Here is a 15,245-nt window from a genome sequence, read left to right on the forward strand (position 1 = left end):
TTGTTTCAGGATATCATCTCAACTAATCACATTGTAGAAAGCCACACTGTGTGCCCTAATGCCATTATTCAATTAAATTGCCTGTGCACCCCAGCCAAGGAGACTCTCCCAGCAGTGAGATTAGTGCAGTTCCTCTGCCAGAAAAGCTGCAGGGTTCTGAGGGCTTTGCCAGGAACTGATTTCTTTGGACAGCAGGTGACAAGTACATGGTGAAGCCATTGCAGTTAAGCCACAGAGGGGCATTTCTGCTCTGGATACCTGTCCAACACCCGATGCCTCCACTCCACTCGGATGCCAGGCTGTGATTTCATCCCAAAAGCATCTCCTGTGCAAGAGCTGCGTTTGCAGTCCTCCTACTGCAATTACAATTGCGATGCAAACCAAGGCCTTGAACAGCAATCACAACTCAATTGTAACAGGAGCTCCAACACTGCAGCCCTGTAGCTGCTGAAACACCAAACATTTCAGGTGCATCTCTCAGTGAACCAGAACTACAGCTGAGCTCAGAGCCCAGAGGAGGAGCTGTACTGACCTGGCCGTCCGAGTCGAAGGCCAGGCAGGCGACCCCGTGCGTGTGCGCATCCTTCAGGACAGACACGGTCTGGACACGGTAGGAATCCCAGATGCAAATGTAGGGATCCTTGCCAACCTGCCCTGTGGCTACCAAGGTTTTATCCGGGTGAACTGCAAGGCTGCAAACAACACACTTCAGTTAGAACACACTTTGGGCACGATCACAGCAGCTGTCTTCAAAACTCAGCTGATTCCGGTATTTACTTAAAATGTTTTGCTGAGACTGACATGGTGAGTGCAGAATACAATTTATCATGTAATAATATTTTAACTAGAAAAAGGAAAAGCATAATCTGAGAATTTTTAAGTACTTTTGATTGATAAGCTGATTAAACACAGACTCAGATCTTAGTCTTTCACAGGTTTGTAATGGATGATTTTCTACTACTTATCCTCTTTTGCACATCATCTCAAATATTCTGAAATATGGACCAGAGGCTGAATAATGATATTGTTCACTATGAGAAATACACACAAGAAATCCTCTCATCTTCAAATGTTTAAACATAGCAATCTCAGAACAAACACTGAAGTAAATTGTTTCACCAGAATCAAACCATGTATGTCTGCTCACAACCCTTCAGATATGAAAATAAGAATAAAACCTCTCTGCAAAGTCATATGAATACAAAGGCAGTTTTAGACAGTTACCCAGGAAACAAATTTGAACAATGGCTGAGTATGTGAGCTACACATGGAAAAAGAAAACATCCTATTAATAAACTGGCAGTCACTGGGAGGGGAGCTGAATACTTCTGCTATCCCAGGAACAGATAAAACTAATTATTATGAAAAGTTAATCAAAAATCTTAAGAAAGTTTTGCAAACATATGCATATCATGGAAAAAGAACAATTGTAGCACAATTTGACTGTTGATCAGCACTGTTTTATCTCCCCTGCCCATTTCTCCTTTCCTCCCCAGGCTAGAGCTGTACATTATATTGTGTGTCAGGTAATTCACCTCAGTTCTACACCTACACAGGCAATAAAAGGTGGCACCACAAATTTAAGGTGGGGTAGCTGTAATTAATTAGAATACTTTTCTTCAAGAACCAGAAGGAAAATATTAATTGGGCTAATCTCCCTCACTGCTAGAGAAGAACTTAATTACACGTGCCACCATTTAGCACAGAGCAGTTCTCACACAGCAGAGCCTCCTCTTGGGTTAGGAGCACGAACACATTTCCTAAACATCAACATGTCTGCACTGAATGTCTCTGGTATTTGTTTTATCCTTTTTGATGCATGAAGTCAGCCAGTGGGGGAACTAAAATTAGGGAATAATATCAATTTTTGGCACCTAAATTAGCAGTCTGATTTCCCATCCCTGCTGAGGACATTCATCTCCTGCCACCAGCTTTCCAATGCACTCCCCCTGCCCACGTTCAGTCTGGCTGTTAGATAACCAAGGGCTTATTTTTGGCAGACAGAGCAGTGGGTTAGAGGAAGGAAATGAAGCCAAATTTCAAGAACAACTCTTGGTGACTGTTTGTTACCTGCAAATGACTTATATGTTTGATGTATGTTCAACTATTTAAAAAAATCTCTGTTACAGAGGTCATGTGCTGTCTTCAGCATGTAAGATTTCCATGCCCTTCCCTGCCCCCTTAAATGGAAATCAACTTGATTGGCTGTGTTTTGAACTGTAAAAGTGCATTTTCTAAGCAAACATCCCATAACTGGACCATTTGCAAAGAAACCACATTGATATTTGCACCACTGGAAAACACTGAAACACTGTTATGTTATATTATAGGAAAATACGATTAGAAGAGAGAAGGCACTCAAACAACAGCAATTTATGGTACAGAGAACACATTATTACAGGATTAATTCCTATTCCTTCTATAGGGAGGACAAGACGTAAGCAGGGTGGGCAGAAGGAATTTCCCAAGAAAATTTATCTCTGTTTTCCAGGTTTGAGGGAAAAGGACACGAACCCCCTCTTGCTAAGGAGCTGGGATGCAAACAAGGGATCAAAGCAGCAGCAGGGGCTGTTGGTGCTGCTCACGGGCCCTGGCAGCCACTTCCCCAGGCAACAGTAACTTCCTTCTGTGGGACCAGCAACAGGAGCAGCTGCACAGGCAGGGAAAGAGGCAGAGATCAACTGCTTAGGGAGTGCCCATTCCCTTCCTTCCAGGGAAGGCAAAGAAAGCAATGGGATTCCTGGCTAAATGCACTGGTGTAAATTCCAGAGCACTCTGATGTAGCTGCAAAACACCTCTTTAATCCATGCACCTCCAAAGGCACTTTTACACAAACAATCCATTCAGGATGAACCAATACAGCTCAGGCAATGCTTTAACATTATATCTCATTAATAAAAAGGTCTGTTAGGATGATCTTTCAGGGAACATTTCCTTTTCCTTCCATTCGAAAATCAACAAGCCTGAATCTAAGCATCCAAGGCTGGAACCGTGTTAATTTAGGATAATTAAAGATGCCAGACACGTGTTTCAGCAGGGTCTGATGAAATGCTCTCTAAAAGTCATTAGTGGATCCATCTGGTCTGGGGGCCTTGCCAGATGGGAAACTCATACTACCTCCACAATTTCTGTTGCAATAATATCCTGCTCCAAGACTATTTTTTTAATAACACATTAGAAATCCAATGGACTAAAAGTATTTGTTTCTTTTCTACATTACATTCTGTCTATATTGCTTTTCTGTAACAGGTTCCATACACTTGTAAGCAGAGTAGGGATCTGAAGTTCCAAATAGAACTAAGTAGAAAAGTTTAGCTGTGGCTCAAGCCTCAAAAGGAGCTACAGGGAAGGCAGAGGTGCTCTGTTCACATGGATGCACAGGGAGAGGACAAAGGCAAGAGACACAAGCTGCTTTGGGGGAAACATTGTCTGGATACAAGGAAAACATTCCTCACTAGAAAAACTAAAGATCAGGATAGTTGCCTGGAGAAGTGGTAGAATTCCCCTCACTGGAAACAGCTCGGGACTTAATTGGCTTGACAGGACCCCGACTAACCACATCTAAGGCTGTGCTCTCAGGAGAAACTTGGATTGGGTGATCTCTGGAGGCCCCTTAGAAACCACAGATTTCTATGGCTCCAAATACTGAAATACATCAAGAAAGTCTAAAGTAATAAAAGTAAAAATGCATTTTGGCTCACTGCAGTTAACTTGCATTAGATAATTGCTCCCTGATGCTGCAAAAAGCAAGCACTTGTGTTATCTCTAATACAGGCATACAGAACTGAGGGAGACCTTGAAATGGGTGTATCAGATGTCAGATAGATGTTTAAATCTCACTACTCTGGGTCTTTTAAATCTATCACTGCACTACCCTATTTATCAGATGGGCAAAACACTTTTTCACTACAGTAATGAAAACATGAACATTTGCTTCTGTAGTTTTGGTGCAAAATTTATATTTTCTATTTCAAATGCCATATTAATTTGAATTCATCCTATCAATAATTCATTGTTCATACAAACCAAAGCTGATTTCCAGAACGTCCCACCCGACAAAAAAGAAACTGCTCTTTGAAAAGGAAACAAGCACCTGCAGTTCTGATTGAAATCACTGTTTCAGGTGGACTGTCACCAGCTCTTGACAATATAATTCATCCTCAGTGCTGGGATGTTCTGCAATTTAAAGCAGTGTGCAGATTTGATGCTAATCTAAAATAACTCCAGATAGTTAAACACTGATCAATTAATCTCCACTTCAAACCCATCCAGTTTTAAATTTGGGATAACATTTCCTCTTTAGACAAACCTTTACAGAATTCTGCAGTTTTCTGTAACAGTGCTAGATCATGTTAACAGAGACTTGGGGAGAGGCAGATACTGTCTGTATTCTATCAGCTCTCTTCAGGAAGTCTCTTTTCACAATGAAAGAGTTGTTTCTTGTTAAAAATCATCTACAAACCCCACAGTTTAGCAGAACAGAGAACATACCAGGTCTTTCTTCAGAATTTAGGTCAAACTTGTGAAGTACTCAGGGCAGTGACTCTGCTACACTTGAACAATGGACATTTAGACAACAACAATTTTTCTTTCTCTGTAGCAATGTCTCTGAAGAAACAATATTTCCAAGAAGCTCCAAGCCTGTCCCAAAATACCACGATGTGCCAGCAGGTATTTTCTCCTTTGTTGCCTCCTCCTGCCTCCTGGCAGGACACTTCCAGGCTCCTGGAACACCAGGGAGCTTCTGCATTTTATTGCTCACACAGTGCTAAGGACAGAGCTGTCCTCACATGGCAGCAAAGAACACAAACACTCACTCAGCAATTCCCCATTTCACAGAGCAAAATGAGTTTCTTTCCTCAGTTGTGGGGTCAAAAGGGAACTCACTGTACAGACAGAGCTATTTTAGCAGCAAAATAAGGCAGGATGCAGCCTGATCCCGGTTTCTGAATACAACACAAAACATCATCAAGCCCCATTGAAAGGAATAATGGAACAAAGACCAGCAGTTAAATGGAAGCAAATGCAGGGGGCTTCAGGAGCAAGGGAATATCAAAAAGGAAGAGAAGCCAGAAAAAGGGAATAAGAACAAGGCAACAACAAAACAACCTGCACAAACCCCTCCAGATCTGTAAAAACTGAGAGAACATTGAGTAGAAAAGTGCTGGAATCTGACAGACTAATCCTACATCTAATCTCCCCCCAAATGAGTTCTGAAACACCAACACCACAACCACGTTTTGAGGCAAATCCAGCTCTTAATAACACAGGAGGTTGTTGCCCCTGCACAATCACAGCTCCCAACCTTTGCCTCCTCCAGCACAAGGCTGAGACCTGCAGAGCTGGCAGGCAGATCACACACCACAATAACCAATGTTATTTGACATGTACCATAGGGCAGGTGAGGGAGGCTTTGGGAGGGCACTGCAGGCGTGTGGAATAAATGGGAGAACAAAGAGAACAGGTCTGTTAGCCCTGAGACACAGACACTCTCTGTGTGCATGTATCTGCATGTATAATACAGCTGATACACACACTCATACAAGTGAATTGCCTTTTTTTTACACATCTGAACATATAGCTCTAATGATACTTTTAAATATGCTAAATATTGCCACATGCTTCTTGCAAACAACTCAAGTACAGAGCATATTTATCCTGACAAAATAAAAACATAAATGCTGATAAAAATACTGCAATGGCAACATTTTCATTTACTGGCTTGATTGCTACATGGCGATATCTTGTTTATATATAACAGAGAACAGAATATGTGTACAGAATGATGGGCTTTTTAAAAATCATTTAGACATTTTTTAGGTCCAAGCTCTTACTATCTGTTTCACTGCTGGTTTTCCCCTCCATGCTCCCTGTGTGGGAAGAAGAGTGATACAGACAGAGGTTCTAGCATTTACTCATCACCCTGCATCAGCTTCCTACTTGCAAGAAGCCAGGCTGCCTCTGAGCCACAATTCCGGTGGCCTGTCCCAGGCAGCTCCCATCTGCTCCTCTGAGGAAGCAAACACCCTCAGACCAAATGAAGTCAGAGCAGACTTCAGAGTGACTGGAATCACGGACTTGGGCTGGGCCACAAACCGAGCCCAAACTGAGTAATTTGTGAAGTGGATGTGCAGCTCAGACCCAATGAAGGTCCCGGAAACACACACAGGAACAGCTGCTGTTCAGCTCCAGCACACTTAGAGTGCCCTGGGAATCCTAGGGGCACTTGACAGGGGTTTTATTCCTGACTATTTTCCAGAACTCACCTGAGGTACAATGCTGACAGAAGCACACAAAGTTATAATCATTACTGCCACTCTTCATCCTTGGAGAAGTCCTGCTGACCTGCTCCTTGTGTCAGTGTTATTCAAGCCCATGGAGTTATTCCACCACATGTCAATAAGGTTTGTTCAGCTGCCCAAGGCTTATCAGAACTCCTAACAGATCAGGTCCCAAAGGCCTGAGCATGGCACAGCATGGAATTTCTTATGGCACCATGGAGCTACAGAGGGATCAGAGTCAGGCCAGATTTACAAAGTAAATGGCTTTTGAACCCGTGATTAAAATGTCCCCAGTAACAGAAGGTGAAAGATGCAAAGAAATGTAATGCTTTGAGCAAAAGCATTCTGCACTTAATTAAGACCTGCTCTGAGTTACACTCATATGCATCTGTACACAGAGAGATATTGGGCAGATTCCCAAATGAAAAGGGAACAGCAGCACAGTCCCGCAGCACTGAGGCTCCTCCTCACACATGGCTGAAATTCTCTAATGATTTATTTCCTTGGATAACTCATGGATATTTTACAACTCTAGAGCTTCTCCCAGTGTAAAGCAATCCCAGGAGATTTTATCCAAAGCTCACATTATGACACTGAAAACTAAACAACAACAACTGTTGATGTTCTCATGAATTGTGGGTTTTCAGTAACAACTGATCAGGGAAAATACCCAGTATTTCCTATGATCCACACTAGCCCATAGAGACCCTGCTGTGTAACTCTGAAATTCAGCCACCACATTCCAGTTTTCCCATGCATGCTCAGAGTTCCCATTTGAGTCCAATGATATTTGCAGTCATGATGATGAACCAAACATTTGTTTTGATAGCCAAAGCAGTTGTAAGTAAATACCCAAAACAGATGTACACGACACCCTTCTCGATATAAGCACTGTGATTTGATGCAATCAGTAAAATGGACCTGAAACTATCATTTGTAAAGAAAAATCTGCTAGAACTGGAGACTAAAAAGAGGGTTGGGAAAGAGCAAGGACTGTACTTAGCTCAGCATTGTATTTGCCCCTACTCTGTTCTATGCTTATGATACTTTATAGACCATGTAACACTTTCTGTAATAAAATACACAATAAAGCAGCAAGTAGATATTGGTCTATGATGCTGAGATAAAAACAGCAACTTCAATGCTATCAGTGATTTTTCAACACATGGAAAGCTAATTAAACACTGCTGCAAATCCAGTGCTGCTCAATAGGAACCAGCAAAACTTCTGTGTTCATCTGGTATAAGGAATGTGAAGGCCAGTCTGAACACTGTGATTGGAAATATAAAATTCATACATCAGATAAAGCTGGCAGTGAAGAAATCACATGCTGGAGCCTCCTTCATTTCCTGTGTTCACCCTGTTCCAGCCTGGCTGTGGAAACACCAGAACCCAATGCAACCCAAACCAGAACACAAACCATGTACATCTGCTGGCAATCAAACACTTTATTCCCCATTTCATCCCACTCAAGGGCTGAAAGAACTGCAAATGGCCTGAATGCCACTGTGCCTTTCCCACCAAGGCAGGGATGTGACATCATTCAGGCAAAGATGAAGCTGACAGCTCTACAACTGGTGGTCACAGAGAACCACCAGTTGTAAATCTGAGCACTAATCAATTGCCCACATGCACTAATTAATTAACTGCCCGCAGCACGGTGATGGGTGCAGATGGCCCCCGTGCTTGGCAGCACAGCAGGAAGTATTTCCCAGTGGGGGATTCTCCTGTTCCCTCCAGAGGCTGATTCTGGCACAACTGCTCTGGCATTTCCTCGATCTACTCTGCTTTTTGTGTAACCAACAGTCGGCACTGAATATGGGTATAACTATGCAGATCACAGTCTGAATCAAAACATTTGCAGCTAAAAAAGAAGAGAGAGAAAATGGGAAGAAAATTTTGGAAACAGGACAGACAAAAGACAGAGCTGACAAAAAGAGGAATCATGGGGGAGCTGCAAAATGAATATAGAAGATGTGATAAAAATAACCAAGAAGCCCAGAGAACAGCCAGGAGAAATAGGAAACACTGCAGAGAACAAGGAAAAAAACCCAGCCATTGTCACAACTTGCCTGGATCACTCCCACCTTCATTTTTAGTTTAAGAGATTTCATCTCATCCTCTTGAAAATCGCCAGGTATAGTCACATCTTTGACAAATTGTGTGGTCTAACAAAACTCCCAGGCTGTGGAAAAATGTTCACACTGGGATAATAATACTGTTTGCATAGGTTTGCCCTCACCTGATTATCAGAAATAAGGATTTTAAGCCTGGGGAGAGTGTTCCTTCTTCAAGGGCAGCAAACACACAGCTGCATCCTATTTGAGCCTCATGGTTATCCTGCCCTACAACATTTAAAGTTTAGGCACTTCAGTGGCAAGAAGAAGAGAAGAGTTTGATTCCATAAAGTATCAAACCAACACATGCTGAGCTGCATTTTACAGGTCAGAAGCAGAGCATTTACTGAATGTCTGCAGGAATGATAAATGTGGCAATATTAGAAGTGGCTGGTAAAAAATGTTCATTTTTAGAGCCCTCAGGATAGGGGGAGTTTTCAGTGGTACTGTGAGAATGCTTTTTTCTCATTATCTCACAGGAGTGCAAACCCAAGACCAACAACTGTTCTCAGGAAAAATATCTTTCTGTTTTAGAGGCTGAAAATCAGCAGAAACAGGAAAGTTTTTACACGATCCCATGGATATATAAAGTTCTTACACAATCACATGGAAATTCTGCTCCCTGTTTGGCCATGCTGAAGTGAATAACAAACATCAACTGGGGCATAAACCACTGCAGAGCAAATAGGAACCATATGTAAGATCAGAATGGCTTTGTTCTCTTAACTTCCAGTCACAATGGATCAGCAGCAAAGTCATGAGTTATCAGCTCTATGAACACTCTTGCCAGGCTTCTGAAGTTCTGCTTCACCAGTTAATAATACAGAACACAAATACAAACACTACTCCTAAAAATTCAAACACTGGTTATAACAAACACTTACTATAAATCCATTTTCCTTTTTTCTAACAATTCAGACAAGAAACGTTTCTCTACAATTATCCACAAAACAGTTTTATTTTTCTGAGACGGGCACTTACTAAAATAAGTGTGACTTCTGTTACCTTGCTTTACATTGTATGACACAGCCTGAAGATTCCAAGTATCAAGTGTCTCTTTTGTGTGAGACAGATTAAATTAAACCTCTGTTAAACTTCTCAGATACCAGAATTTACCTGGTTTCCCAGAGCCTATTCTAGCTGCAAGACCTTACCCAGCTATAGCCTATTATTAAACAAAAAGCAGCTAAGCACCATTCCTTTTACAGCAAACACACAGAACAATTAAAGATTAAAACCAACACCTTGATTTCACCATACTCTGCTGTCCTGCTGATGACAGAGTCATGCAGCACCATGGCAAAACCAACAAATGATTCACCAATAGCATACCAATACTCTGCACACAAACCCCAGAAAGATAAACAAGAAAACACCAAAGCAACACACAGAACTTAACGCTGGTTAGAATTTCCCACTGCTTCCCTTTTCACCTTCTCTCCTTTCCACCACAGGCTTTGTCAGTTTGGTTCTTTGGTGGTTTTAAAAAGCCTAAATAAGTAACAGAAGCACTCACCAGGGCTCCGGAGCAGCTTTGGAGAGGGCACTTTAACAACTGAACCCTTTACAAAACCTCCTGCTCCGGCTGACCCCGGGCTGTCACAAATGAGGGCGCGGCAAGCCCAGGTGCAGAAACTTTCATTGCTCATTGCTTGGGTTAGCTCTGTTACTCCTAAATTCTGCTGATTAAATTCAGGTGAAATGCTCACCTGAGAACAATCTGTGCTTCACTGGTGGCAGACAACAGAAAACTCCACAGAACAGAGCTGCTTTTTATCAGAACAAAAGCAAAGACTCAAGTCCCCATCAATTTGACACCACAACATTCATTCTCCAGCCAAGGTCGTTTTCCCAGTGGAATCTCTGGTGTCTAAGGCAGGGATGTTACACTAAACATCTCGTGGGTCTGAGGTGTTTGCTTGGCTGAGTGGTGGTTTCTAAATGTCTAGAGAAAGGAAGCTCATTTTGAGGCTTTTTACTGAAAGAAAATCCTGATTAGTCACAAGTAAGCAAAGGACACGTTTTTAATGGGAGCTTGGCTCATGGCACTGCCTGCAGATATTTGAAAAGTGCCCAAAACTCAGCTGCTCACACTGAAGGATGGTGCGTATTTTGCTCCTCTTGTGAAAATCCACCTAAATTCTCTCAACTCACATGTCTTAGAAAACTTACCATTAAGACACACCCTCCTTCACTCAGCACATACAAATATTGCTGAGTTTATCTTTACAGAAATTACTAAAATAGCAGGAAACTGTTATCCTTTGTGTAAAACCCCAAAAGTCTGTGAATTAAAGAAGCTGCAGCTGTATCGAGTGGAAGGCAGAAATTCAACTTGGTCATTTTTAGAAGTTAATTGTATATAGAAATTATAATCAGGAAAAAGGTTTATTTTAATTTTTTGTGTGTGTTTCTTGGTTCATTGATTATTTTTATGTGTAAAACAGTAGCTCTAGGATGTTTAATTGTCAAATCAGCTTTGTATAGTCACTTAAAAATGTTTTCCTTGTTCCACTTTTAATTTCTTTTTAGAACTTAGTATTTTCCTGGGATGTTGTTGAATATTTTCTCTCATTCACCTACTACCATGTTTTGTAAGTATTTTATCTGCTTTTATTTTAAAAAATAAATTAAACTAAGGAAAAAAGAAGGGAATGACTTTATTAGTTACTTAGAAAATAAAGTTCACCCCAGTCTGGCGTGCCGTACAAAAGCAGGCTGCCTGAGCAGTTAGAAAGTCCATTTTATTATTCCATCAATCCACTGTCTAATGAAGTAAAAGAAAGAAGCAGTTTTAAATGTAAACATTAATAATAATTTCACAAGCCAAAGTAAAATATTCCTTTGCCTTCTGGAATCTCACAAAGGCTGTGCAAGCTCTGGATATGTGTTTCTTCAGACTCATGTGGATATGAGCAGTGCTTTCAGATGAGAAGCTGTAATTCATCAGGACTAGAAAATCAAATTTCTTCTTAGACTTCTACAATAGAAAATCTTACTCTAGAGAGTCCAAACAGCAGGAGTTACTACCAACATACCAAGTGCTTCAGACATCCCCTGTCTCTGCTACAACTACTGAAGTGAAATGAATCAAAATGCTGTTTTCCCCAGAGTCGTTTCCACAATCATCATATTTCAAGTGCATGTGAAAATGTAGGGTTTGAACACAATAAATTCAGCTAACTCAAGTTACTGCCCAGCGTCTGTGGGACACAGCCCAGGGTATTGTTATTAGAGTTTTGTACTGCAAACAGCTTCTGAGCTGATCTGGGGATTCAGATGTTTTGGGGATTTGATGTTTTTCCCAATATAGGCAAACAGATCAAATAGGAAGCAGAATTAATTTAGGTAAGGATGCATTGGAGGAATTCCCAGATTTGCCATGGAAGGAAGAATAAAACTGAGGAGAGTTCCATGCCAGTAGTACCTAAGTTTGCTGGTTTAAATTAGCTGTATTACAGCTTGCAGTACTGACACACTTGCAGCTCAGCTGAAATTACAGCTGTCAGTATTTTCTGATCAGATCTGTATTTCTGAAAGCAAAAGATTAATAGAGATGACTGCTGTGGGACACGTTATCCACATTCTGCTCTCTCTTGCAAAAATATCAGACGAGTTGAGAATCAACCAGAATTTTAATACATGTTGATTTGAGCAATGCATTTTGCATACATTTGCTTTTATTTTTGTATTCTGCAGGCAGCTGGAATAAGTAAAAAAAGATCTGTAATCATCTCAGGATTAGAAAAAAAATTGAAAGCCAAAGCTTTATTTTACATTCATTATTTAAATATTAAAATAGTAAAATTATATACTTTGGCTTTCATGATCTTATAACAAAGCCATAAACATATCTAGAAGTGTTTTCACTTTTACTTGAAATGAGATTCATAACATGACTGGAACACACCTTAAAAATATTGGTTTTTTTAACATGGTATTAGATAATAATAACTTTTTCATTTATTTAGAAAATTACTAAAATGATTGCACTTCTGTGTAATAACATTCAAGTTATCTTATTTGGCTAAAAATAGGGCTCACTGAATGGAATTTTTCACTTTTTCTAAACTATCCAGACCAGGTCCAACAGGATGTCACCCTTATCAATATTTTACAACCTCCAGGTACAGTTCAAAAAACCCCCCATAAAACCTGGAGATTGGCATCTGTTTTCCAACAACTCCTCATTTTAAAACCTCCTTCACTTTGAGATGCATGTTTAGGAAGAGGAGCCTTTGGAGGTTTTCATTTAATGCCTTTACAAGTAATACACACATTTGAGACCCAGTTCTTCCCAGGCAGGTGGAAATAGCTTGTTCCACAGAAAGTTGGTGTCTCTTGGGTTTCAGGTGAGTGTTTTGGGAACAATCCAGCCCCTTGGTCAGAACAAACACCTCCAAACAAACTGAATTGCCCTCAGGCACTCAGGGGAGGAGCCACAACATAAACATGGATTTTTACACAGAAGGGTGAGAATGGAACAAGCAAACAAACACAAAAAGATGCAAGAACAGAAGGAAGAGGAAATAAACCAGCAAGGAACTTCCATGCATTAGTGCAAGAATGTCTCAGCGTTAGAGAGACTGCGGCAGCCTTTAGGGGGGTGACTGTGGGGTCATGATGAAGAGCAGATTCCAGCAGCTGAGTGGGAGTTTAATTGATAACTCTGAAGTCATCCCCGGAAGGCTGGTGAGAAGCACTCATCTTTATTCACTCTGTCAGCTGGGCCTTCTTGTTACAACGATGTAAGAAATAGAAATAAAATTGATTCGAGAAAAAAGGAAAAAATATTCAGTCAAACAAAGCATAACCTAAAATATAAATGAGGATTCTAATTAAGAAAAATGAAGTTTATGTTCAGAATGTATGAGATGCTGCTAAATTTTTCAATGAACCAAATTCCTCAGGGCTTCTGCTGTTTTCTGGAAGAGCTGATCAAAACCACATGCTTACATTTTCAGGGTAAGATAGGTGGAAGGTGTTGCATGCTGCATGTACAACCAAGTCAGGGGAGCCCCGTGTCCATGAGTAATCCAAGAATGAAACAGGAGACCAAGCTACTCGAGTTGTCATTCCATTGGAACTCTCCCCTTTGGGGGGGTGGATGCCAGAGGTACCAGTAAAGCAGTTCTACCTCACTGGCTCGAGGGAGCCAGGAGAAAAACTGAAATCCAACATGTTAGAAACAGTATGCTGACATTCCCACAGGAAGAACCAGTGCAGGACATAACTGAAAATGACATTTGAAATGCCACAGTCTGCCTTCAGAAGAGAGAAATGAAGAGCTAAAAATCCCCAGGACCTCCTGAGCAGAATGCAATGTCTGATGCCTTAAATTCATGCTGACATACCGTGAAACTCTTCTGTTTTAACATATTTGGGCATGTTGTCCTAAAGCCACAGCCCAAACCCCAAAGAGCAAACCATGGTTGTGGCAAGTGCTTTTTTTGGCAAGTCTCACCTTTTATTTTCTTTTTTAAATTTCTGTCACATACCAGAGGGAAAAACCCCTCCTGTCATAATGCAAGAGATTTTTTTAAATGGAAACATTTCCTAGGAGCCTAAATTTCTGCCAGCACTCAGAAAAAGCTTAGATGTGCCAATATTGAACAATTCTATGTAGTCCCAACTTGCTTAACAAGTCCAGGATTAGGAGCAGTCCATTCATAAATGAAATTAAAGGACATCAGTCCCCACTGCTTCCTCCAGCACAGAAAAGAAGGAAGTGAAAGGGGTAATTGTGTGATGACATTAAGTCAACAATTTATTTGAAAGCCAAAAATATAATTTTTTTATATTTATGCATTATATAATACTGCATATTTATATAATAATTATGTGTGTGCATGTATATATATATATATATGTACACACACTAGTTATATGTGTGTGTACATATGTTTAAAAACCCAGAACACAATCCTGACAATGGCTGAGGTGGATCACAGAAACTCCAGCTCTGTTGATAGCAGCCCGTGACAGCTGCAGCAGATGTTCAGTTTTGAGGGACTCAGGCTGATAAAATTGTTATATCTATAGGGAGGAAGAAAGCAGGAAAAAAATGTGTGCAGTGCACTAACTGTCATCCTGTATAAAGTGACTCCTACCAAACTAAATGACAAGGTAAAAGAACATTTACCCCTAAGCAGTGGGGAGTCCCACAGATTGGAGATGAAAAATAACAGATCCCACAGGGAAAATGTGAAATGCAATACACATTCAAGTAACTATTTAATACAGCAAGAAACAGGGCATTCTGAAGAGCTGACTTATTTAACAGCAGTGTATTCATACCTCATTTAGTCTGTCCTCAGCTGAAACACAAAATACATGGTTATTCCTAATTTACATTCCCTTACGACCCTTCACCTGGTCCAACAGGCAAGGAAAACACAATTGTGAAGTTCCACTGATGTAGACACAAGTGCCAAGATATTCCTTGCTCAGACAAATGCATGCTGCTTTCTCAGCTCCCTCACAGGAAGATCATGTTTTATCTCACATAAGGCCAGCTCTCAGAGAACAAGACTCTCTGTTCAGATGTACAATATTCTTAAAATAGGCCTTTACAGAAATAAATAGCCGTCGCCCATCTCCCATGCAGATCTAAGATTTCCTCACATGCCTAGTCACACTCTTGTATCCACCAGGCTCTGCAAAGTTAAAGATCCACATCCTGGTGTGGATCTTTAAAGCCATCAAAGCACTCAAAGAAGCCCTAGAAATTCAACTATTTTCTAGAAATTTTAGACCTGGAAGATTAGTTTACTTCCAAGCTTCTAAAGTGATCCATCTGTGTAACAGAGCAATTCATATGTTCGCTCATAAGGCAGTGCCCACGGAG

The 15,245-nt window shown here is 40.8% G+C and overlaps 1 protein-coding gene across 1 annotated transcript in view; it reads right to left on the reverse strand.

Moving 5' to 3' along the window:
* The window catches only part of EML6 (EMAP like 6), an 88,008-nt gene that overhangs the window by 62,465 nt on the left and 10,298 nt on the right, over window positions 1–15,245 (reverse strand). Inside the window, exon 2 of the mRNA XM_059843444.1 lies at window positions 533–692. Within this exon, the coding sequence (XP_059699427.1) occupies window positions 533–692 (160 nt within the window). The remainder of the gene's footprint in view (window positions 1–532; window positions 693–15,245) is intronic.

This window comes from Haemorhous mexicanus, chromosome 3 (assembly GCF_027477595.1).
Source record: "Haemorhous mexicanus isolate bHaeMex1 chromosome 3, bHaeMex1.pri, whole genome shotgun sequence".
In the NCBI taxonomy this organism is placed as follows: domain Eukaryota; kingdom Metazoa; phylum Chordata; class Aves; order Passeriformes; family Fringillidae; genus Haemorhous; species Haemorhous mexicanus.